Source organism: Urocampus carinirostris, chromosome 14 (genome assembly GCF_059441175.1).
Source record: "Urocampus carinirostris isolate Australia breed hairy pipefish chromosome 14, RoL_Ucar_1.0, whole genome shotgun sequence".
Lineage (NCBI taxonomy): Eukaryota > Metazoa > Chordata > Actinopteri > Syngnathiformes > Syngnathidae > Urocampus > Urocampus carinirostris.
Genome location: NC_142362.1, coordinates 17,324,825 through 17,350,103, shown reverse-complemented (window position 1 = coordinate 17,350,103; position 25,279 = coordinate 17,324,825). Strand labels below are relative to the sequence as shown.

General features: G+C 37.6%; 1 protein-coding gene across 1 annotated transcript; it reads left to right on the top strand.

Annotated features, from left to right (window-relative positions):
• Window positions 1-180: 180 nt before the first annotated feature.
• Window positions 181-19,409, top strand: galnt5 (polypeptide N-acetylgalactosaminyltransferase 5). Its single transcript, XM_088352559.1, has 10 exons — window positions 181-1,202; window positions 3,399-3,565; window positions 3,653-3,772; window positions 5,202-5,337; window positions 8,095-8,214; window positions 8,280-8,397; window positions 10,319-10,648; window positions 13,650-13,730; window positions 15,255-15,410; window positions 18,801-19,409. The coding sequence occupies exons 1-10, from the start codon at window positions 463-465 to the stop codon at window positions 18,939-18,941; spliced, it is 2,109 nt and encodes a 702-aa protein (XP_088208685.1). The 5' UTR covers window positions 181-462; the 3' UTR covers window positions 18,942-19,409.
• Window positions 19,410-25,279: the final 5,870 nt, after the last annotated feature.

The window sequence follows — 25,279 nt, the reverse complement described above, 5'->3', positions numbered from 1 at the left end:
CATTTTAAAACAATAACGTATTTATTTCATACACTGCTCGTCTATTTCCTGTGTCGTGTGAGACTATAAATAAATATAAATATAAATATCTTTACTTTGAAATTTTCCGACTCTGTTTCCTTTTGTGCCGCACTCTACTTTGACGTTACCTCATCCAATCAGGGTCCGCTTACGCTGTTCGTCAGAACGTCAACTTTGTAAGCGCCTGCACCCGAATTTGAAGAACTTGAGGAACACAAAGTTTTGGACTTTGTTTTGCGGTACCGGAGGTCGTGGTGATGTGGATCAAGATCATTTCCCTGACTATGTTGCAATATTTTTTCAACAATGCTGTTCTTTTCTGTTCTGTGAGTTTTGTAGCATGCCACGCATGCAGCTAGCTGCTCTGCTTTAAAGAACCTCAGAAGCAATTCTTGCACTCTCAATGTGATAATTGGATTTTTTTTGTACTTTATTCTGATTATGGTACTTTTTTGGAGGTATCTGCGGAGCAGCGGAAGGGTGCTGGGCTTCATATTTGTGGCTTCTGTCATTTGGCTGCTCCTGGACATGGCAGTCCTCCGTATGTCTATTGGTGAAGCGACCAGTCATCTGGTGAAGGAGAAAATGATCCGGGAGAGAGAGATGGACCATGAAAACTTGAAACAGTCTGAGGATGTTCTGGAGTTTGATTATGCTGGGGGGCTCTCGAACCCACCACCGGTTAGAATATTTAGTCATAGGGGGAAGGGTCAAGCAGCTATTAAGCGTGGTCAAGATGTTCTGAGGGTTCCTACAAATTTTACGGAAATCCAAAAAGTCTCCGTCACTTCCGAGAAGATCATCTTGTTTGTGAAAACTCTACAAAACACGACAAATCCAAAACCTCCAGTTCAAGATCCTCCCATCAAGAAGAACAACTCACAAACATTGCAAAACACGTCTTTTCCGAAGGAACAAAATGAGACGGTTGAAAACAACTCTCTAAAAATCAACGTAAGAGACGCCAGGCTCTCTAAAACAAGTGTCCACAGGGTGTTGACCCTGGACGTGACCACCTCCCCTCGGGATCCAAACGCCATGGGCCAGTTTGGTCTGGCCGGGGTGGTCCCTAGGGAAAATGACGTGATGGTGAAGCAAAGGTGGAACGAAGGCTATTTTAACGTCTACCTAAGCGAGCAGATCCCGTTGGATCGCGCTGTTCCGGACACCAGACCCGAGAAGTGAGTTGTCGGCACCACCTGCACCCCTAAATCAGGTTGAATTGTCTTTATTGTCATCGCTGACAAAGCGGTGAACAATGAGTAGGTTTACTCGCAGGCAGTAATCCAATTGTGAATAGAAAATTGACAGAATTCCGACTATACTGTATAAAAACATGCAAACGCGCACAATAATTCGATTAAGGTCTTACTTTTACTGTGAGTTTTCCCATTGCAATGCTTGGGTTTGTACTTTCCATTTTTCGATTACTCGTGCATATATATGCATTTAAAATGTCAGAGTGTTTGTAAGCATACAAAGTTTCCTTATCCAGGATATTTTTATGCCCCAAAGCACTGCAGGAATTATAGTGCGGATACAATTGATACACTCACTCGTGCTAACTTGCTAAAAAAAAGCCTCATGTATATTGGTTGATTTCTCAGGGACATACATCATATTTCCTGCCATCAAAGTGAAAATACCACTGTTGTGTCCATCCATATATAGAGTTAGTCTATGCTTTTGGTAAGCTATGTACATGCACGACTGATGAACAGACTGGACGGTGCAATGCAGCTCACTTTGCTGGTACTTTGATTTTGGTGAGTGACGTGATTTAAATAATCTTTTATTTCATGTTAAATGCAGAAACAATATATTTCTGTTTAATGGCATCACTCCTGCTTCACCCTTATAATTGGCACTCACTGACAGATTAACTTGACTTGATAACCAAGCCTGAAATAAACCCGAAACCTTTAGTTTTCAGCCAAAGTAAACACGAAGCCTGACTTCGGCCGTGCGTACTTCTGCGCCAAACTACGCAACTTGGGGTTGACTTGGGGCTGAGTCCCTCAAATCAAGTGTGCACTAGAAGTGAGGCGCCTAAATGAACGGTTTGGCGCCCAAGTGAGCACCTCGACAATGTGAGCGAACGAAAGTGAATCTGAACGAAATGGCACTGGAAAAAAACCTATCCTGCAGATTACAAGCTGCAAACAGTGAAATATTTGACCAAAAAAGGATTGTAAAGCTTGTAAGCTATTGGCAAGAAGCAGAAATGACATCTGATGTGAGGGAGGTGGAAGGAGGAACCCGCGCGTCTTTTACCCCAACACCGAGGAGGAACATTTCTTTGGGTTTAGTGATTTAGAATTACACAGATAGTTTGGTAAGCATTTCTTTTATCTAAATAATTACTTTGATTGAAAGTCAGTGCATGCTATGCAGATCCTTCCCGAAGGGGAGAAACAAAGAAGAAGAAAAAACGGTTAGTTCGGATTTGGGTTCGGGCCCGGGCCCAAGGTCCTACCTCAACTGTATTTAAACATAGTCATTGTCTAAAACGACATTTAGATGAGGCACTCCTGGATAAACATGTAACAAAAATAGCCTAAGAGAAAGAAATGCAATCAAAATAAATATTGGCGTTGTATAGGCAATATTAACAAGGTAGTGCTTATAGACTGGCCTAAGTTGGAAGTATATGAGAAAAAAGTATAATTAAATGATTGCAATGTCATTAGCGATAACATTTTGCAAAATACAAGAGTAAAGAAATAAAGTGATTATAGATTATCTATACACATGCAAAATCTATTTTCTATCAGTAGGCAAGATATTATTTCTCACAGTCTTGTCTGCTTATTTAGGGTGGTGATGCTGTTGTGGAGGAAACTGTCTCTGAGTCTGTTAGTTCTTGTTTTAGAATTACATTAGACTTTATTGTCATCGAAAACAACATAGTGGACATTGTTTACAACAATACTAAATGTGGCACTCCAGATTTTGTTTCCCCCAGAGGGTCGTATTACTTGGGGGTCAGAGAAAGACAGCGGGGATCAGATCAGTCAAGGAAGGAATATCTCTGAGGTTGCTAAATACATTGTCTCGTGTTTTATTTCCTAGATGTCGGATTAATTTAGGGAGTCTTCAGCACAATTCTGATTAAAGTAATCAGTAACGATAAATGCTCCGTCGGAATGGGCAAGCTGCTGTTTGCTAATAGCAGAGCAGAAGAGTCAGTGACATGCTAACATTAGCATCCACTGGAATAGTTTTAAGGAGATGAGAGGAGTCTTTGATAATGTCGTCGGCTTTGTTGCAGTATCGTGAATGAGCAATGTCCTCCAGACTGGGCAAGAGCAGCCCAAGATTTTCTGGACTGTGTTAATGACCTCTGTAAAGTTGTTCTGTCTCACAACTCGCACTAGGTGCACCCGGGACATGGTGCACGACGACCTTCCGTCCACCAGCGTGATCTTCTGCTTCGTGGACGAAGTGTGGTCTACCTTGCTGCGCTCCGTTCACAGCGTCCTTAATCGCTCGCCGCCGCATCTCCTCAAGGAGATCATCCTCGTAGATGACTTTAGCTCAAAGGGTGAAGACAGCTTTGGTTTTTCTACTCGGTCTTTGCTGTTGGATTTGTATTTTATTTTATTTTATTTGATACTGAATTTAATTTCAGATTATCTTAAGGGTCCACTTGATAAGTACATGGCTGGCATCCCCAAGGTTCGAGTCATTCATCTGAAGGAGCGTCAGGGCTTAATCAGGGCGCGAATGGCCGGAGCGGCTGTTGCTCAAGGTAAACTCCTGTCTGGGAGGGTTAGCCTTTATGTGTTGCCCATTTTTAAAAAACATATTTTAGTGGCAACCGTAGTTCCACAAACAAGTGTGATTAGGGTTATCATGACCTGGGTGACTAAAAATCGTCATACTAATAAAGACAATAATCAAGGACACTATATTATAATTATTTGTAACAGATGGTTAAAAAAAAAAAGCAGAAAATTACGAGCCGAGTATTCAATTCCTATAAGTTCCCTAAAAATTACAAACCGTTAGAAAAACAAAGTTATAGGAAATAATAAAAATATACATTTTCTTTAGGCAAGTTATATTTGTAGATGTAAAATATTTATTCCATGATTTTATTGTATTTTATGACTAAAGAACAATTTAGTGGTTAAAACTTATGTATTTAAAAAAAACTATCACATTTCTTAATAGATAAAGTAAATATGTATTTGACTTGGGCAGCACGGTGACACAGTGATTAGCGCGTTTGCGGCACAGTTCTGAGATCATGAGATCGAGCTTTCCTGTGTGGAGTTTGCATGTTCTCCCTCTGCTTGCGTGGGTTTACTCCGGGAACTCCGCCGTCCCCTCACGATCTAAAAACATGCATGTCAGGTTAATTGGTTGGTCCAAATTGTCTCTAGGTGTGAATGAGCAAGTTGTCTGTCTCTGTGTGCCCTGCGACTGGCTGGCAACCAGTTCAACCCCTGCCCACTTCTCCAGCACCCCCGCGACCCTACTGAGGATAAGCGGTGCAGATAACAGCTGGATGGGTGTATTTAAAACTTAAAGGGGGCAGCATATTCAATTTGGCCTCTGTCTTATGGTGAAAAAAAAATAAAGCATAGGTTTGAAAGTAAATATTTAGATAAAATGGAAAGAAACACGAACGTACAAAAATAAAACAAAACATAGAAAGGAACTCTTGGAAAAACAAAGCACCTTAAAAGAATTGGGCGGAAAAACACCAATGCTTTCAATTATTTCTAATCATTGCAATATGAGTTCATAGTTAACACTGCACCTTTAGGGGAAAACAACCCTTTAATACAGAAAGCCCTCGCTATAATGTGGTTCACCTTTCACGGTCGTTCGGCCTCTCTTTTTTTTACTATGCATTGTGTTCTGCATTCTGATTGGCTTAACAGACACTAAGAGAATAACAATTGATTAAAAAACCTAAATAAATGTCTACAGGTACAGTATACAGTACTTGTATTTGTTAAGCAAATTCTTTGGTTTGTGCGTATAATACAATATTTATTTTATAATAATTGTAAAAAACAATAAAGGTTTCTACTGCACAGTTTTTCCCTATTATGTCTTATTTGGAATGAAACCCCTGCAATAAACTAGGTTTTACTGCATGTCGCATTTCATCTAACGTAAACAAAGGAGCTTTGCGTCAGCCTAACAGGATGTTTGCCTTCCCTCAGGTGAGGTTCTTACCTTCCTGGACTCGCACGTGGAATGCAACGTGGGCTGGCTGGAACCCTTGTTGGAGCGCATCTACACCAACCGCAACAAGGTGCCCTGCCCTGTCATCGACGTCATTAGCGACCAGGATATGAGGTGACGCAGAGGAGCTGTTGTCTTAAAGTCAAGTCCGTTATATTCATATGTGAATACAGCAAATTTTGTGACCGATTCATTATTTGGATTACGGCTGCACGATTTTGGAAAGTAAAACATAATTACGATTTTTTTTTTTAAACTTGTATTGCAATTTTGATGCGATTTTCGATTTTAAAAGGAAAGTGCATTTTCTGTGCTAGTTTTGTTTTGGAGAGACCTTAAACATAGTGACATGCAACTTGACCTCGAGATAACATTATTACGGACTGAGAGTATACAGCTGTTACAAAATAACAGTCATGGATCTACAAATAAAAACAGAATTGCAGTTGAATAAATGTTTTTTATTGTCAATATACAAAAGTACAATAAAATTGGAGGGCTTCACCTTACAGTGCAAGAATGTAATTTAGAGAGCGGCTGGCTAGCTATATGCTAGTGTCTGGTAACCGCGACTTCTGCAAGGTCTCCGTGATGGTTAAAATACGAGAGTCACGAATGTAGCGGTTTTCCACAAGTAGTAGCTCGTGTCATCTGTTTCATAGACAATACCACATTCGGCAGTGGTGGTTTAAAAGTTGTTAGCCTAGCTGTTGGGTTCAATTTGCGTTTTTCCTTGCCCTCATGTAGGTTTTAGATCAGGGGACTGTGTAATAGTAGTCTGTAGTTAGCAATAGTCTGTGGTCTGTGCAGCCCTTTTTATACTACTTGTAATTAAGGGCTATACAAATGAACATGACTTGACTTGACTCGTCGCCGCCTCAGTCGATTTCCAGATGAGATAACAATCCTCGGAGCACCCGCTGGTGATCACCATTTATTTGCGCTTTTCCTACTCTCATCAGAGTCTGATTTAATCCGTGAATTTATTTTCAATGTAACAACTGCTAAAACTACAAGCTGTTTTTGTGGCCATTTGTGCAAACGCTGTTTGGCCGCTGGATCGCACCAGTTTATCACAGTCATGCAAACTTTGCTTGCCTTTACTGGCAATTGCCATTAAAATTTGCCTCTCATTGGCCGATGCTGTTAAAACCCAAACTTTGAAGATTCCTGCCTAAATATCACATCACCTAAATAACAAAATAGCTCTATAAATCTTTGAAAATTTGTGTTTGCTTCAGGCTCAAGTTAATTTGCTGGCTCAGTTCTAGGCCGGGCTGTTATACCAGCGGGCCGAGGTCAGGTTGGGCTGGATTTTTTTTAGGCAAGAACTTACCTCTATGACTGATTTTGTATTCTGACGAGATGAGTTTAATATTTCTACTGTAAATCTTTGCTACCTTAAACACCATACTTCTCAAACTTGGTTTAATTGTCTTAATAGGCCCTAAGAGAATAAGAAAAACATAAATAAATGGTAACAGGTACAGTATACAGTACTTGTATTTATTAAGCAAATTCTTGAAGTTAAAAACATTGTGATCTATTATCCTTTGTTGCATATTGCTGTGAGCAGGGGCTGGCAGAGAACATTTTTGTCTGTCCTGGCGAATCTTTTTTGCCTAATTATCCACTAAAAAAGAAATGCACTCTTGCAGCCGCGATCTATTATCCCTGATCGCATACTTCTGCACGCAGAGGCCAGTTTTGTGACCCATTATCATAATCCCATATTGCTGCAAGCGCGGACTGGCAGAAGGCACTTTTTTGAGACGCGTGCCATACTGGCTTGCCTAAAATGAAATACACGGTTTTAGCCGGAATATATTATCCCTGGTCGCCTATCATTGAGAGCACGGGCCGACAGAGCACTTTTTTTTTTTGGTTCAGGGCATTATCGCGCGCCTAAAATGAACTGCACTGTTTTGGCCGCGATACATTATCCCCAGTCCACTATTGCTGAAAGCGGGGCCTAACGGGCTGAGAGCTCATTTGTGGCGGCTAATTTTTTTCATTCTACCTAAAATGAAGACCACCCGTGCACCTGCAATCCGTTATCCCCTCTCAACTTTTGCTGCCAGCGGGTGGCATCAGAGCACATTGATTTTCAGCCAACTTCACCCATCTTTGAGAATAAATTTGATATTCTAAGGAAAATGGTCATCGAAGATATATCTCTGTCAGAAATATAACCAATGAAGCTAAAGTCACAGCTATTTACTTTTGAATCTAGTAATGTATTTTCTCTGATGATTCATAGAACCAAACAACCTTATCTCAGTGGTAAAAAAAATACGTATTCATAAGTGTGCAGTCAAAACGGATGACAATCACTTTTCTACTCAGAGGGCACCTAATAAACAAATATAAGAAGTAGTGGGAAAATGTCTACTTCACACAGGGCCTTTGTCTAGACCGGTTTTGCCAAGTACTCAGGGCCTTCTTCTAAAAACACCACTTGAAACACAGTTATGACTTTTAGTTGGGGGCGGCAGTAGCTCAGGAGGTAGAGCGCTCGTCTTGGGATCAAGGGATCCCAATTCGAATCCCGGCTTGTCCGTGTTACATGTCGAAGTGTCCTTGGGTAAGAAACTGAACCCCTAATACCCCCAATAAGCAGGTTAGCGTCTTACATGGCTGCAATACAAGGCCGCTATTGGGAAAATGTGGAGCACATTGTAAAGCGCTATATAAATGCAGATCATTTGATTTCATAGTTACTCATTTTTCCAAACAAATGTTTATATAGAGATACCGTCCAAGTGGACTCCATCATACATCTTGAAAGAACTAGAAAATGCAAGGTTGTCAAATTAATCGGAACAAAAAAAATAGCTGTCCTAACAAGTGTGCTTTTATTTAACCTTCCAGTTATAAGGTGATCGACAACTTCCAGAGAGGCATTTTCAACTGGCCTCTCGTCTTTGGCTGGAACGCCCTTTCAGATGACTACATCAAAAAAAACAATTTGACCGTGGCCGATCCTATCAGGTAGCCCAAGCACTCCGTCACACTATTTTGATTTCGTCTTACTTGGTTTTATTTACTTGTGACAGGTGTCCCGTCATGGCTGGAGGGCTTTTCTCCATCGATAAAAATTACTTCTACCAATTGGGCGCCTATGACCCAGGCCTGGAGGTTTGGGGTGGCGAAAACATGGAGATTTCCTTTAAGGTGAGACAAACTCCTTTTATACTCTTGATTATTATAATTTCTTGTAGCTTAAAGGCTGCCTTCATTCACAGTAGGCTGAGCCGCATGAGCAAGTATCACTGGTGTAATTACCCGTATGGTTAAGCACGGAATGTTTGCATGTAGTTGTGTTTATTTAAGAGTGCGGGACGCGATTTGCGCATAATGACAAAGTCAATCATGCGATCAAGTGTTTTGAAACGAAGTTAATGGCTTCCAGAAAAGTGAAATTAGATGGAAAACAAAATGTCCTTATTCACAGTAGAACAAGAAAAGGCCTTAATATCATCTGTTTGAATATACTTATTTTATTTTCAAATGTTAAATCTTGATAGGCTACAAATTTGATTCTCAAAGTAGTTGCAACAACAAGTCAAGTCATGTTTATTAGTGTAGCCCTAAATCACAAGGGGTCTAAAAAGAGCTGCACAAACCACAGATTATTGCAAACTACAGATTATTATGACACCATCCCCTGATCTAAAACCTACATGACGGCAAGGGGAAAACTAAAAAACCTAATCATGAGGAAAATAATGAAACCTTGAGAACGGACTACTCATGAGAGTTAATCCTTCTCCAAGATGACCAGGCTGCAATGGATGTTGCAATAACAAATAATGGTGGTACAAATTTTTTTTGATTAATTAAAAAAAAAATCACTCATTTGAATATTAGGCAAAAATATATAAACTATCATACCTATGTAAAATTTTATTTAAAAACAATTGTGGAATCCATACCTAAAAGTCGCTACTATATTTGTCTGGCATCTTAATGCTACACTGTGCTTTGTGTCACTGGTTTTCTTTTGCATTAGACAATACAGTGCTGTATAGTGGTCATATATTACACACCGGAGCTTTATAGTGATTTATTTTTATTTTTATTTTCATGATTTTTGGTATTGTTCATTTGGATTTTATTTGATCATTTTTGCTATTTGTTAATTGTTTAGTTGGATTATAATTACTCTCATAAATTCAAAATTCTATGTTTATATAGGCTGAAATTGTGATTCTTTAAAGAAGCCCAGCTACATTTTTTTAACATTTTATTTATTTTGTGTATTTTATTTATTTATTTATTTTTTTTTTGCAACATTTTTATTTCATAACAAATAATGTATATATTATTAATGTATTTTAACGGATATTCCTTTTGGGTTTTCTTTTTATTGTTTTTATTTTGATTTTTTTTTTTTAATTTCACCAAAATAATTCAAATGATTCCATTCTAAATTATTCATTTAATTATTTTTGGTTTTTTACATTTTTTCTTGTTGATTTTGATTTAATTCATATATTCAAATTTTCTTTTCTATTTTATTTATATATTTGACCCAAAATGTCATTAATTTTTATTTTTCAATGATTTTTATTGTTTTAGATATTGTCTTTATTATGTATTTTTTTTAGGTATCATTCAAACAATTGAGATAATTAAAATCATTTCTAATAATGCAAAAATATTATTTTATGTTTTCATTTTGTTGTATTGTTTATTTTGATATGATTTATAATGGTTATTTATTAATTACTTAATTGTTTATTTTTTATTTACCTTTATTTTTGCCCCAAAATTCTAATTCAAATCTTTCGATCGGCTTAATTTTTTTCCTTATTTCTTTTGAATATATTTTTTTGTCATATTATGGATTTTTAAAATATTTTTTTTTATTTTAGATATTATTTTTTAGTTTGTATTTAATCAGATTTTATTTAAAAAATAATCAATTAATATTATTTTTTTATTACCACTACTTTTGCCCCTGAATGGACAGTATCTATTCATTTTAATGAATTTATTTTCACCACCACACTAAGGTTATAGACACTTTTCACATTGCTTGCCAAACAGCTTTGACCCAGCCTACCAAAACCTTGTTTTATTTTATTTGCAGATCTGGATGTGCGGCGGCGAGATTGAGATCATCCCGTGCTCCCGAGTGGGCCACATTTTCCGAGGTCAGAACCCGTACAAGTTCCCCAAAGACCGGCACAAGACGGTAGAGCGCAACTTGGCCCGGGTGGCTGAAGTGTGGCTGGACGAGTACAAGGATCTTTTCTACGGCCACGGTTATCTTCACCTTCTGGACAAGAACTTCATCGACGTGGGCAACCTCACCGAGCAGATCTTGTTGCGGGACCGGCTCCAGTGCAAGAGCTTCAAGTGGTACCTGGACAACGTCTATCCCGATTTGGAGGCTCCTTTAGTCAAAGCTGAGGGTCTGGTATGTAGATCTCTTGTTTAGTTTACAAATATGTACTTTAAAGCAGGAGTGGGGAACTTTTTGGACCCAAAGAGCCATAAAAGCAAAAATATTTACAAAAATATTTGAAAGAGCCACACCATATATTTTATGTCACTATGTGACGTTTAATGATTTGATAAAACACTAATCATGCCAGAGCTTGTGTCCCATATCAATGTAAATAAACCACTTAAAATGTGTCCCCCTCCTCCAGTTACATAAAAGTGTTGAGGCTCATTTTTGTGCTAAATGATGTGTTTCAAAACAAAATGCAAGCAAAGTTTTTTTGGGTAAAAATGCAACAAAATACTGCAAACAAGGATACAGACTTTTGGTGCAGACAGTGCTGGGCGAGTGCACCGGCCACTCAATCAAATTGTTCTGGGTAGTTTGCTAGAGTTTTTAAGTGTTTACAGTTTGTTGTGTGGGTTTTATCATAAAGTGTCTCAAGGGTCTGTTGGTGTGACACCTTGACTGTAAACTGTAGCTTACACTGTGCATTTTATATACCGTAAATTCCGGACTATAGGGCGCATTTGATTACAAGCCGCACCCACCACATTTTAAGAGGGAAACCGATTTTGTACTTACACAAGCCGCACCTGTATATAAGCCGCATGGGCCCACATTAAAGAATGTAACACAAACTCAAAATTAACCCAAACCCGACTTTATGTCCCGCGATTGAAACTAAATGTCCTTAATTTAAGTACACAGTCCAAAAATCACAGCCGGCAAAATGAACGGAAAATGATACAGGTACTTAAGGTTTTATGCAGACCTGCAGAGTCCGGGTCCCGTTGAAAGTAATCCAAGGAAAAAAGTGTATATTTCCAAAGGTAAGGGTGGGAAAAATATATATCCACTAAATATATATCTCCTGACGGACAGACATTTTCGTCTCATAAATCTAAGACACCACGACGGTCCTCCTTTGAAATCCGGAATTTTCTTTTCGGTGGCGATTGTTTTTGCTTTCAGTCTGATCTGCACAGTCGAAACACCTCGGCCATCTGTTCTCTGTGTGTTCACCCAGTCTTCTAGAAGGTCTTCCAGTTCGGGCCACCTAGTTTTATTACCTCAGAAAGCTTTTTTCGCCTTTTTACATTACTCCAGTTCTTCCCGCTGCAGTTTCCAGTGTCTCACCATCGATTCATTTATGCCAAGTTTACGTGCAGTAGCTCTGTTTCCTTCTTTATTGGACTGCTCGATTGCTTTTAGCTTGAAAGCTGTGTCATGTGCCTTTCTTTTTGCATTTTGCATGATGAGGGTATGTTACACTACTGTAATTTAATTTATGCACAAGCCAAGAGGTTGCAGTCTTCCTCGGCACATATATTCCACCGGTCTAAATCTTACCTTTTGTACTCGAGCGCCGCTGGCGGCCGTTAGAAAAATTACATAAATTGGCTGCATCACTGAATAAGCCGCAGGGTTGAAAGTTTAGGAAAAAAGTAGCGGCTTATAGTCTGGGTTTTACGGTATATACAATTAGTGTTGTCCTGCATGTGCTACATTGGACTTTGGATATAACATTGTAAATAATTGCGCTCGTTTTATTTATATGGTTCGCCAGCCATAGGTTCCCAACCCCAGGTTTAGTGACAAAAAAACGCACTGGACCCCTTAATCGATAATTATCCGTTTTGAGGTATGGAATAATGTAATAGAAAACCTAGGGTAAATGCATCCACAAACCCCGATACCCAAAATAAAAACATTAAAATAAAAAAATAGTACCGTTGTGTGTTGAAGGTGGGGTGCTCAATTTGAAAACATAAGGCTGCAATCATGACATTAAGCCGGGAGATGGCAGCAGAGTAACATATGCAAGTACAAGTACATGGCAATTGTATTCTATTGTACGCTCTAATTGACTTCTTTTTTTTTGCGTTTTTTAGAGCTTTGTTCCGCCCCAAACAGGCCTAATGAAAGTAATATAAAAGTAGATGGACATAATACAAAATAAAGCACAAGGGCTCTTTGTACTCATTTAACATAAGAGAAAATATTTAACTTTAAACTATTTATAGACACCTCAAACTATGCAACCCAAATTGAAGTGCTTATTATGTGCATATGATTAATTCAATAATAAGTAATCTTTTGGATTGATATGACTTGACCTGGTCGATTGGAGTAGCGGGTGGATGCAGATCAGGGAGGAGACAGCAGGTTAAAGTTAAAACTGATTTCAGCTGCAATGATTTTTATTCCCTAAGAAAACTTTGCTTCTTGAATTGTGACCTTATTCTAGATAATTATCCTGATCATCGACTGGTCATGGCTATATTTCTTTGCGAAGGTTCCTAATGTTTGTTCCTTATTCGTATTTCTTCAAGCTTCGTTTCCAATGTTATCGTGTTTTTGCTTTGCCCTTTAGCATCATTGTAAGTCTTACGACCCATAGTTGGTAAAACAGTACAAAAATACTGAATTGTGTTAACGCCTCACTAATTCTTTAAGAAAAACTCAAGCTACTGAACTGAATGAAGAGAAAGCTATGGTGAATGGAGTTCTGCAAATAGAATATCAGCATTTTCATGATGCCAGGACGTACACAAATGTTTTATTATACTATACAGTGGGACCTCGCTACTTCGCGCTTCGACGTTCGCGGATTCAGAGCTTTGCGGGCCTAAAAAAAAATAATAATAAAATAAAATATATCTATATTTTTTTAATGTTTTTTTTTTAAGCATTTTTGAAGGGGTGTCGCTACTTTGCAGATTTTCACTTTTCGCGGGTGGTTTTGGTCCCCATTAACCGGGTCTAAAAAATAATAATAAAATAAAAAAAATAAAAATAAAAATTTTTGGTTTTGGTCCCAATTAACCGCGATAACCGAGGTCCCACTGTATATTCGGTATACATATACTTCTATCCAACTCTATTGAATTTCTTTTAAGAACCACTCTAAATGTTAACCTGAATCCTTTGATCTAAGTCAGTCGTGTCTTGTTTCTCACATTTGGCGCAGGTCTTCAATCGAGGTGCAAGAAATTGTCTTTCTGTGCAGAATGGCGCCCTCTTCTTTGAGAAGTGTGATCTTACCAAGCAGGTACTTTTAACTGAATATTAAGCATAATATGGGTTTTATTGTGAACTAGCGGAATTTGAGTGAAAATGTATTCATTTAGTTATACTTTTTTGTAGTTTCATGTATTCCCTCACCATTTTACCGCTCGACTCTATAAGTCCTCAATGCAATGCAAATTATTTTCTATTAATAGGTTTCACGGATAAACACGTGTCTTGCGGGATTTCGCTGTTGCTTTAAAATCACCTTTACTCTTAAATAATCAAGAGAACTGCCTTCTATTTCTTGGGAGCTTATTGGATTAATCCCTATGAATTGTTTAGGTAATTATTGACAAAAGAATAATCACTTGTACACGAGCGACATCATCACCAAAATAGGCAGTTTTCCTTTGAAATAAAACAGAAATGTCACTTAGAAATCCACCAATACACTTGAGGCTTTTTTAAGCGAGTAAGCTAATTTGGGTGTATCATTTTCAGTACTACAAGTCCCACTGTGCTTTGCGGTGGAAACATCTTCTGGATAAGAGAAGTTGCCTCTGCGTAGTATTGTGAATAAATACAGACGCTCCCCTACTTACGAATATTCACGTTCCGAAAAATGGTAGATACGGACATTTTTTTCGGGTTGTTGAGAAATATCCGGACAGTGCTGTAAGTTAGATTTTGTATTGTGTGCACCTTTTTCAGAGTAGAGGACAGTACTGTAGTGCTGCTTTCCGCTGCTACTATCGTTTGACGCTGTGAGAGCATCCACCCCGAAGAAGAAATCCCACTTCGTCTTCCTAGTTTGTGTGTAAACATTCTATACCGTATCGCTAGCGCGCTAAGAACTTTGACGTTTTTATTGTTTAATATCTCGTGCATCCATTCAATACGGTTGGTGTAAAGTGTAAAAGAAGAGGCGAGCCGTTTCTTTTGAAATGAGAGTGGAATAAGAAAGCTTGATGCGGTTGAGAAAATGGTTGGAACGCTTTTTTTCTGCCACTTTTTACCACGAAGGAGGAGATCTTGAAGCGCATCTTCCTAATGTAAGTTAAACTTAACTTTATCATTATAGAGCATATCATTTTATGAAATGTTTATTTTTTAGTACAAAACAATACAGGTTACTTATACAAGCCTTAAGAATACTTATATAAACTTTAAACATAGAAAATATAGTCCTGAAGCTACTAATGAACAAATTCAACTTAAGAACGATTGTCTGGAACCTATTTTGTTCGTAAGTCGGGCAGCATCTTTTAAATGTTGAATTGCGTTTCGCTATAATATAGGGCTGCACGATAAACCGTAATTCAATCGACGTGGTAGGATTGTGTAATCACAAGACACTGCTTTTTTTTAAAGGCTTTATATTTTTTAGTTTGTGAGTGATATTTGCTTGGCACAATCCGGGTTTTAAAGGCGCCGGCCAATCTGAGGCAAGTTTTAACGACAGAAATTCACTTAATAGTTCTAATGGAACGGATTAAGAATGAAAATCATGGGAAATTCTGATAATTTCCCGTAGAAAACCTTTTTATTTTTTTTTACTCTCCAGAGTCAGCACTTTAACTACACATGGTTAGAGCAGGTCCGCCAGCAGGACGTGTGCCTGGAGCACGGCATCCAACAAAGCCAAAGTTTGTCTTTGCAACCTTGTAGCCGCACCCAAAGCTCACTACGCTGGCTGCATAAGTCATCCAAGTCAAAACTGGTATGTGACAATCGAAATTATCGCCTCACTTGTTTTTTCCTCCGAGGCGCATTTGAATTTTGTCAGCAGGGGCAGTTCCGGACAAACTGGATAATTGTCGATGGTGACTGCTTGCGCGGTTAATTTACCCCGCTGGTTTGGTCTGATTCGGGCGTCGCGTCAAGTATTATGGATTGATACTAATTTAATGTAATGAAATCTTGGTACTTTAATTGTACTTTGTCTAGACAAAGTACAAAGTAAGTAAACTTGTATTATAGGATTTTTGAGTTTTTTTCAGCTGTAAGCCAAATTCAGCAATATTAAAATAATAAAAGGCTTGAAATAGTTCAGCTGATGTGTAATGAATCCAGAATGTATGACATTTCTGTTTTTTTAATTGCATTACAGAAAATAAAGAACTTTATCACAATATTCTAATTTTCTGAGACAGTCCTGTATATTTGATCATGTGTACGGATTCATATTTTTTTTAAAGTAATATAGGGAGAATATTTTACTTTGAAAAATGATTTGACAATACATACATTTTTAATGTTCTAAATGAAATTGTACTGCATTAAGGCTTCGTTTTTGTAATGTAATTGTAAATGGACTGTTTTATACAGCACTTGTCAAGTCAATGTAGACCTTCCAAAGTGCTTTACAGTGTACTTCACACTACCTGCTTATCAGGGATTCCGTGTCTTGCCCAAGGACATATAACATACAACACGGAGCGTCCGGAAAACGAACATGTGACCTCTAACTCCCAAGACGAGCGCTTTACCTCCTGAACTACAGCCGCCCTGCAAAGAAAATTGATAAAAATTCAATTTTTTAAAGATACATTTTTATAACATATTTAAAAATGTGTTTATATTTAACAAATATAGATGTGTAAATAATTATAAAAAAAGATAGAAGTTCTGAAACAAGTTAAATTTAAGAAAATAAATAAATGAAAAAAAATTATGTTAATTACGTCAACTCCATATAGGCAAGCCTCATGTTATGTCAAATAAATAGAATTTTCTTGACCAAGGAGTATATAAAAATGATGAACATTTATATTAGGATGGTAGGTTTTAGATCAAGGGATGGTTTAACAGTTGTTTGTACCCTAAATGCAAATGGTCTGCATTTATATAGCGCTTTTCAAATCAAAGCGCTTTACAATATGCTTCACACTTACTCATTCACGCACACACTCACACCCCAATAGCAGCCATGCAAGGCGCCGACCTGCTTATTGGGGGCATTAAGGATTCAGTGTCTTGCCCAAGGACACTTCGACATTGGTTGAAGTTAAATATGAATTAACTTTTGAGTTAAAGAGACTCTACATCAGGGGTCGGGAACCTTTTTGACTCAAAGAGCCATAAAAGCAAAAAATATTAATTTTATTTTGGGAAAGAGCCACACCATATATTATGAGACAAATTTACAAAATTGCTAAACCCGCACCCCAGACAAAAGCTTAGTCTTCAGCACATTTATTTTTGATGATTTGATAAAAATTATGAAAAGAGAATAATGCCAGAGCCCCTGTCCCAAATTCAACAAACATACCACTTTAAACTTGTCTCTTTCTTGCAATTACTCAAGATCGGTTAAACTCCTTTTGACCCTTTTTTCATACATATTGGTTTCAAAACCAGATGCAAGCTGTTATTGTGTAAAAACGTCACAACATTCTGCAAATAGGGAGCCTGATGAGCTCACTTTTGGCGCAGATGGCGTAGGGCGAGAGATGGGAGGGAGTGCTTGCGCTTTTTGCATGGCTCCACCCATCCCTCCCACTCACTCAATCAAAAGACTAAGTTCTCTTCCGGTGTTTTGGCGTATTTACAGTGTGTTCTGTGGATTCATCATAAGGTATCTGAACACTGAACACAGATTATATAGTGAACTTTTATATAAAGGATTCTTTAGCGTTGTACAGCCAAAACAAGTTTTTTTCCCACCTTTTTTGTGTGACACCTTGACTGTAAGTTGTAGTGAAAAACGTGCCCTATATATACTGCGAAGTAACGCCGTAAGACTTAGTTCTGGATTGGCTTTGCGTGTACCTGAATAGGACGAACTACTCAAGTTTCGAATAGGATGGAGAAATTTTGCATGCAATCAAATTTGTCTCTGAGCCATAGATATTCATAGAAAGAGCCATATATGGCTCGCGAGCCATAGGTTCCCGACCCCTGCTCTACATTATAACCTTTTAGCTTTTGACAAGACTTTTTTATTATTCGTCTATTTGATACAACTCGTCTAGTGCATACCTTTTTGTATATTTAGTGCTGCCAAAGTTATATCTTTGAGGCTAACCTTTGAGGGTTAACTCTTGAGTAATAGACACTGCACAATTGAACTGTTTAACTTTTGACAGAAAATACTTGTTTTTTCTAGTCTATTTGATCATTTCAGTGGGAAGATCGTTGTATTTTTACAGTTATCGCTTTGAATTTTTAACCTCGGAGTTAAATCTGAATTAACTCTTGATTCAAAGAAGAAGAGCACAGGTACTACAGTCCTTTGAGAATTTTTGTGATTAAGGGCTATATAAAAAAAAACATGACTTGACTTAACATATGCAGTAAATAAATAAATGAAAAAAATGAACATTGTTAAAAAAATAAGTTCACCTTCCTTTTCCCCTTTAACCACCTGAGCCGTATACAAAAAAAAGGAAGAAAAAAAATTCACAAGTGCCAAACTGCAAGGTTTGTGTTTAATCTTATTTTCCAAAAAAAATAATGTATTGAATAATTGATAAAAAAATAATTGATCAAAAAAATATAAAACAAATTTAAAAAATATACTAATTAAATTCAAATTCAAGGGCTATATAAAAACATGACTTGATTTAAAGTATGCAGTAAATAAATAAATGAAAAAAATTTAACATTGTTAAGAAATAAGTTCACCTTCCTTTTCCCCTTTAACCACCTAAGCCGTATGCAAAAAAAGGAAGAAAAAAAATCACAAGTGCCAAACTGCAAGGTTTGTGTTTAACCTTCTTTTAAAAATAACAATTGGCAACCAGTTCAGGGTGTCCCCTGCCCACTGCCCGAAGATGGCTGGGATGGGCTCCAGCCCCCCCCCGCGACCCTAATGAGGATAAGCGGTACGGCTAATGAGATGAGATGAATATATTGAATAACTGATTAAAAAAATAATTGATCAAAAATATATAAAACAAATTTAAAAATATACTAATTGAATTCAAATTTATAAATAAAAAATAAATGAAAATGTTAACTATTCAAAAAGATACAAATTAAAACAATTATGGAAAACAAATATTTAAAAAAACAAATAAAAAAAACAAATTGCAAGGTTTGTCTCATAAATCAGTTTTATTGCCATGGTTTGGTGCAATATCATGTTATTTCTTTTGGATTTGTCCAGCCCGAGCATCTAATAGCCGAGAAGGGCTCCCAGCATTTGTGCCTGGAAGCGGCTCTGAAAGCGGACGTCCTCCGCCTATCATCCTGCGACGCCAACAGCCCTTTCCAGCAATGGCAGTTCACACACTACTACACCGAGTGAACGGCAACTGCACGATCACCAAATGTTGTCCACTAATGGTTCGTTAACTCTAGGACCTCAAAAAAAGGGAATAAATGTTGCAAAGGTTATTTGAAAATATGCAGTAGAGCAATGCAGAGTTCACACGTGGCAGGGACTGTGGAAATGTGCAATGATTTTGGAAGTTTTTTTTACAAACCTTTGACTCCGTTGCCACGATGGCTTTTTTAAAACCTTCGTGTTTATTATCTTGCAAACCCTAGCAGTGTGAAAATACTTCATTTAAATAAAACACTATTGATTCAAATAAGAAGCAAAAACACATTTACTATCTCATGAACATGAGTAGGTTTACAAATGTTTTGTTTTGTAGTTCATAACTTGAGCCGCCCTTTGAAGTAGCTGACCTGTTTAGTGGCCATCTTATTACTATAGAAAGTTCGAAAGACCATTTTGCGATAGTTGCTTGTACCGGTGGTTTTTTTAGCAAATAATAGATAGATAGATAGATAGATAGATAGATACTTTATTCATCCCCGAAGGGAAATTCACTTTTCCAGCAGCATCCCTAAGCTGAGAACAATCGAAAATAACACGGGAGCTGCTGGAGTGGCTGCCATTCGTGACGGCGCCGGAGAAACGATTCAATTTGAATCATGTACAAACAAACAAACAATTGAATCATGTACAAGAAACGATTCAATTTGAATCATGTACAAACAAACAATTGAATCATGTACAAACAAACAAACAAAATATTTATGTTTCAATAAGTGGAGTGTGGCCACTTACCGCACGCTGCTGAGCCCTGCATGTGATGGTAACCAAGTTCTGTGATTCAGGCATTTTCAACGTTTTTTTCCCACTGTTTCCATTTCTAACCACTCATGTTAGCCGGTGTCCCCTGCTTCTACAGCTGGTCATGCAAACGAACATTGCTGGGTTCCATGAATAATGATCCTGCCGCTTTGATGGCCTTTTAGTAGTTATTATTAATATTATATTTATAAAATACATCGTTGGTACCATGGTAAAAAGTAATTAGTTTAACTAGTTAATTTAAAACAAATTGATTAGTTCTCTGAGCTTGGTAGAAAACGTTAGAATGAGCAAATCATTCTGCTAGGTTGCCAAATTGGACATTTTGCCTATTTTCTTATTTTACTTCAAAGAAATGTGTCATATATATATATATATATATATATATATATATATATATATATATATACACCATTAGATCCGAACAGTAGAGTGCACCTGACTGTAAACCGCACCCAGAACATTTGCAAAGAAAAAAACATTTTGTACATTCATAAGCCGCACCACACTATAAGCCGCATGTGCCCACATTGAAACAAGACATTTACCGGTACAAAGAAAGACACAGATGTACACAGAGTTTTAATAATATACGGTACCTTAACCCCTCAACGTTCTGATGGCCCGCAGGTGGGCCGCCAAACTTTTGATAAACGAAAACGTATCTGTATGATGTCAAATCCATTTCAAAATACACTCATACCCGAAAGTTGTAAAGCTGAGGTAACTCATCATGACGTCCCCTCGCTGTCTTCATCTTCTTTGAATGTCCTCAAAAATGGCTTTATCACATCAAGGGCAATCCATAGAATCTAGCCGTGTAAAATATTTACTCCAAAACGCACCATAATGCCAACAGATAAATACAAAATACGCCTTAAACATTTCTGCATCGTTGAACTTCGCTTGTGGTAATCAGTCCTTTACTGCTCAGAACATCCCTGGTGGCCGTTAGAAACAATGCATAAATTAGCCGCACCATTGTATTAGCCGCAAGCTTGAAAGCTAGGGGAGAAGGTTGCGTCTTATAGTCCGAATTGTGTATTTAGCTACTATATATGTATATGAAATACACAATTTGTACCATGGTATGCAACAGATCACGATTTCTAGTTTATTTATTTCTACCAAGTTTAGAGAAATATGTTAGAACGGGCAAAAAATTCTGCCATGTGCAACATTGGACGATTTGGTTTTACTAAATTTACTAGAAAACATTTATATATAATAGTAAAATGAAGGGGGCATGTATAAGGTATAATGATAATTGTGCCAATCAAATGAGATTTAGCAATTAAGAAATCCTGTGATTCAGGCATCTAGCGCTTTTCATCTTTGGCTTTTTTACCTACTGTTTCCTTCTCTAGCCACTCACATTAACCACTTGGCTGCATTCTGTGGCTCAGCCACTTTTTGTCACCTTCTCTTGCTTTGTCTTTCTCGTCACACACTATTCACAGCAAACATCGCTCTGCTCCGTGATCTCGACACTTGACAAATTCAGCAAGCTGCTACATCTCTGATCACCTCCAGCTCTTCACTCTTTTCAGCCACTCCGGGTGATTCCAGCTCGCTTGTCTTTTTTTTTTTTTTTCCCATTCACGGGGTTTAACTCAAGCTTTTATGTCCGGTTCTGGCTGAAAAGTGTCCTAAAAATAGGGAATTCAGGGTGGGGTGCATAATGTGAAGTGTCCTTAAAAGTGAAACGTTTTCGGTATTAAGTAGTTGTTAACAATGCCAAAATGAGTACAAAGAGCCCTTGTGTTTTACTTTCCGTTTTGCCCATCTGCTTTTATTAGGCCTGTTCAGGGCAGAACAAATCCCTTAGAAAAGATTAAAAAAAAGTATTCGAATTTGTGCCATAATAGTCTGTAATAACAGTTTTCAAAAGTCTTTGATCTGTGCAGCCCTTTGAGACTCTTTGTGATTAAGGGTGTCACAAATAAACATGACATGTGTTACTCTGCTGCCATCTCCTGGCTTCAAGTCATGATTGCAGCCATAGGTTTTCAAATCGCCCACCCCACCTTTAATTTTCTACATTTTGCCAAGCGGTATCTTTCGGGTTTCCTTAGAGTGTCCTCTCCAAATGCAAACGCTTTAGCTCCATTCCACGCTATATCAATACAGGTGAATTATTACACACTGTCACTTTACGTAAAAACCCAAGTGTCCTAGTTTATTTGTTTACAAGACACTCCAAAGATGCTAGGCACTGCAACTTGTTTAAAACCAACTTTGTATCCTGTGAATGCCACAATGATGATTAAATACAATTTCATTTTCTTAAAACTGTGGTTTTACTTCTGTGGATTGAAACGCTGCATCATTGAGGTAGTTGGGTTGTTTTTGTACAGTTTTGCTTTTTGACACTAGAGAGCGATGTTGGACTGACACCACCATAAAGCCTCTTACAAGGATTATGTTTGGGGAAAATAAAAATGTAAATTGAATTACTGTAACGGTTTTTATTTTCACATTTGCACCACCCTTTATTTGAAGTACACATGTTTACATATTTGGCTGTCCAGCATTACAATCTGCGATATTGTCCGTAATAAAGCACATATTTGGTTGTATAACAAATTATTTTCTGTATAAATTTTGATTAGTGGCCTCATTCTACAAATTTTTTTCGTACAATTACTTTGGTTTTGAAACCACAATTCAAATTATTTTGGTTGGAAACGTGAAACTTTGAGCCAACATTTACTTTGTGTAATTCAATGGTTTGGCCACACGGTAGCGGATGTGCCCTTATGAAGTAGGAGGCAGCATGAAAATGTGTACTACGTATTCTTTATATTTTACATTTATTCTTTGTACTTTTTTACATGATTGGAATTAGGTCAGATCTATTATAATTTGTGCTTTATTATATACATATATATATATTTTTTGTTTGATAAACGTAACACCTGCCTAGACAGTGCTTACTCCATATGAAATATGGCGCATTTCTTTAATAAAATAAAAAGACTATTCTGGATAAACCTAATGACTAATAAACTTAAAACAGAATTCCGACATAGGTAATTATCTAAAAAAAAAATCATGATTATCTAAAAAAAAAAAAACCTCTAAAGCCAAAGCAAATTAATTTCTTAAACCGCGAGTTATTCGGGCATTTTAGGGAAAAGCAATCCACTGCAGAGAAATTGATCCACTATATTTTGTGAACAGGTAATATTGGAGTGGGAATCTCCAAGCTTCCGCAAACACCAAAACATCCCTCCAAAAAGATTGTTTTTATTGAATTAGCTTCCGGGGGCACAATTATTTGCCTGTATGTTTTGAAAATACACTTAACAGCGGCATCAGTAGCTCAGGAGGTAGAGCGATCTTTCGATCGAGGTTTGATTCCTGGCTCCTCTGAGTTAAAATGTTGAAGTGTCCTTGAGCAAGACACTAAACCCCTAATGCCGCCGATAAGCAGGTAGGCACCTTGCACGGCTGTTGCCACTATCGGTGTGTGAGTGTGTGTGTGTGAATGGGTAAGTGTAAAGCGCTTTAGGAAGTCTTCGGTGACTTGAAAAGCGCTATATGAATGCAGACAATCTACCATAAACATATTAGGTAAAAGTGTTACAAAAGCAACAAAAACTCAGTCAGGCTCAACTTTTTTATTATTTTGTAGAGTTAATCCTAATACTTGAGGGTGTTTTTGTGAAACCAAAAAATACTCATTTTGGTGAGGCACAGTCAGATTTACAACAATATATAAATTATAACATAGAAACAAAAACGTTCTATTGTCTTACCTCAACTTTTAAATGAAGTCGATGTGCTGTTCCATGCAAAGAGAAAATAAATACTGGAAAGCTTGACTTGCTGTTATTTTGCTAATAGTCTCACTCATTCTATTGTTTAGGGCTCAGGTGTGCGCCAAATCAGAATATTTGGTCTCACTTTCGCCCTCTTGAGTATGGAGGACCAATCCTGCCATATGTAGAAAGAAATACCTAAAAAAGAATGCCATATATGTACATAAAAACACAAATAAATCACATAATACCTGAATGTATGACAAAAATGTAATTTATTCATATATTCTTTCATTATTTTCATTAATTTTGTCACTTATTTTGTCACAATAAGATGTAATTCGAAAAAGGGGGCGGGTCAAACCGGCTGAACCTTTTACCTATTGGTTGATCGTTTATTAGCATATTTGTTAATCAATCAATAGGACAAAAGCTCAGGCAACTAGGCTGCCTCCGAATATGAATAACATTTTTTGTGACAAAATACAAAAAAAAATACATAACAAAACCAATAACCAGAATAAATAAATGACAAAATGCATAAATAAATGAATACATTGCATTTCTATCATTAATTTAAGTATTGCATGATTTATGTATGTGTTCATTAAGAGCGCTCGCCTTGGGATCAAGAGATCGCAGGTTCGATTCCCGGCTCCTCTGTGTTACATGTCGAAGTGTCCTTGGGCAAGACACTGAATCCCTAATACCCCCAATAAGCAGGTACGCATTTTGCATGGCTGCATGGCCGCTGTTGGTGTGTAAGTGTGTGTGTGAATGGGTAAGTGTGAAGCACATTGTAAAGTGCTTTGGGAGGTCTTCATTGACTTGAAAGGCGCTATATTAATGCAGAGCATTTATCATTTACCATTTTTAAGGGTTATATTAGTAGGTATTTATGTCTACATTTATTTCTAGATGGTAAGATGATCATTTGTTAAGCCCCGCCCTCATATGTAATGAGCCAATCACAGTGTGCATAGCAAACCCAATACAATCGGACATTCACAGTTCCCAAGTCCATTGAAATGCATTGCAATTCATCAGTTTTCTGTTTTTTTGTGGGGGTTTTTTTGTAATTATTATTATTATTATATTATACATTTTAAATCTTAAACTGGTGTACCCGGGGTACCCGGTACATGCACATCTGATACGAGATATCCTGAGAGGCAAGGCGATAGGGTGTATTTTTACCCTTTACAAGCCACGTTGAAATAAAGTGTACCGCAGCACCAAATCAACGTGGATAACATTAATAAGGATGTGTAACATTGACATCTCTCGTGTTAGGCTGGCTTTAGCCATCATTAGCTCTTGGATGCATAGTACATCACGTCACTTAGTTTACTGTGAGTCTGTGGCCTCCTTTGTGTTGGAGTTTGTACTTTGCTAATCATACGTGATAGGCTCTAGTCATACTAACGTTAACTTTTGGAGCTTTGCTTTGCTTCCCCGCAGCTGGTCCACGTAACGCACAGGTGTCAAACAGGCGGCCCGCGGGCCAGATCAGGCCCGCTGAGGGATTGAATCCGGCCCGCGAGAAAACACTCAGAGAAGCGCAAGAGAAAAACAAAGTGGCAGGTTAAAATATGTGAACTTGATGTTGCCAAAGCCAGGTGCTTCTCACAAAGACACTGTACTTGTATTTATTTATCTCTCTCTCTCTCCCTCTCTCTTTCTCTCTTTCTTTTCCACCCCTTTTCTCCCACTCTGTCTCTATCTCTTTCACTCTCTGTGTCTCTCTTTTTCTCTTCCTTTGTTGCTCTTTGTATC

What these genes read in the sequence shown, in the direction of transcription:
- galnt5 (XM_088352559.1), top strand. Translation starts at nt 463, where the DNA reads ATGGTACTTTTTTGGAGGTATCTGCGGAGCAGCGGAAGGGTGCTGGGC. An exon ending in CGGAGCGGCTGTTGCTCAAG is followed by an intron (nt 3,773 to 5,201) that starts GTAAACTCCTGT and finishes GCCTTCCCTCAG; the next exon opens with GTGAGGTTCTTACCTTCCTG. An exon ending in TAGTCAAAGCTGAGGGTCTG is followed by an intron (nt 10,649 to 13,649) that starts GTATGTAGATCT and finishes CATTTGGCGCAG; the next exon opens with GTCTTCAATCGAGGTGCAAG.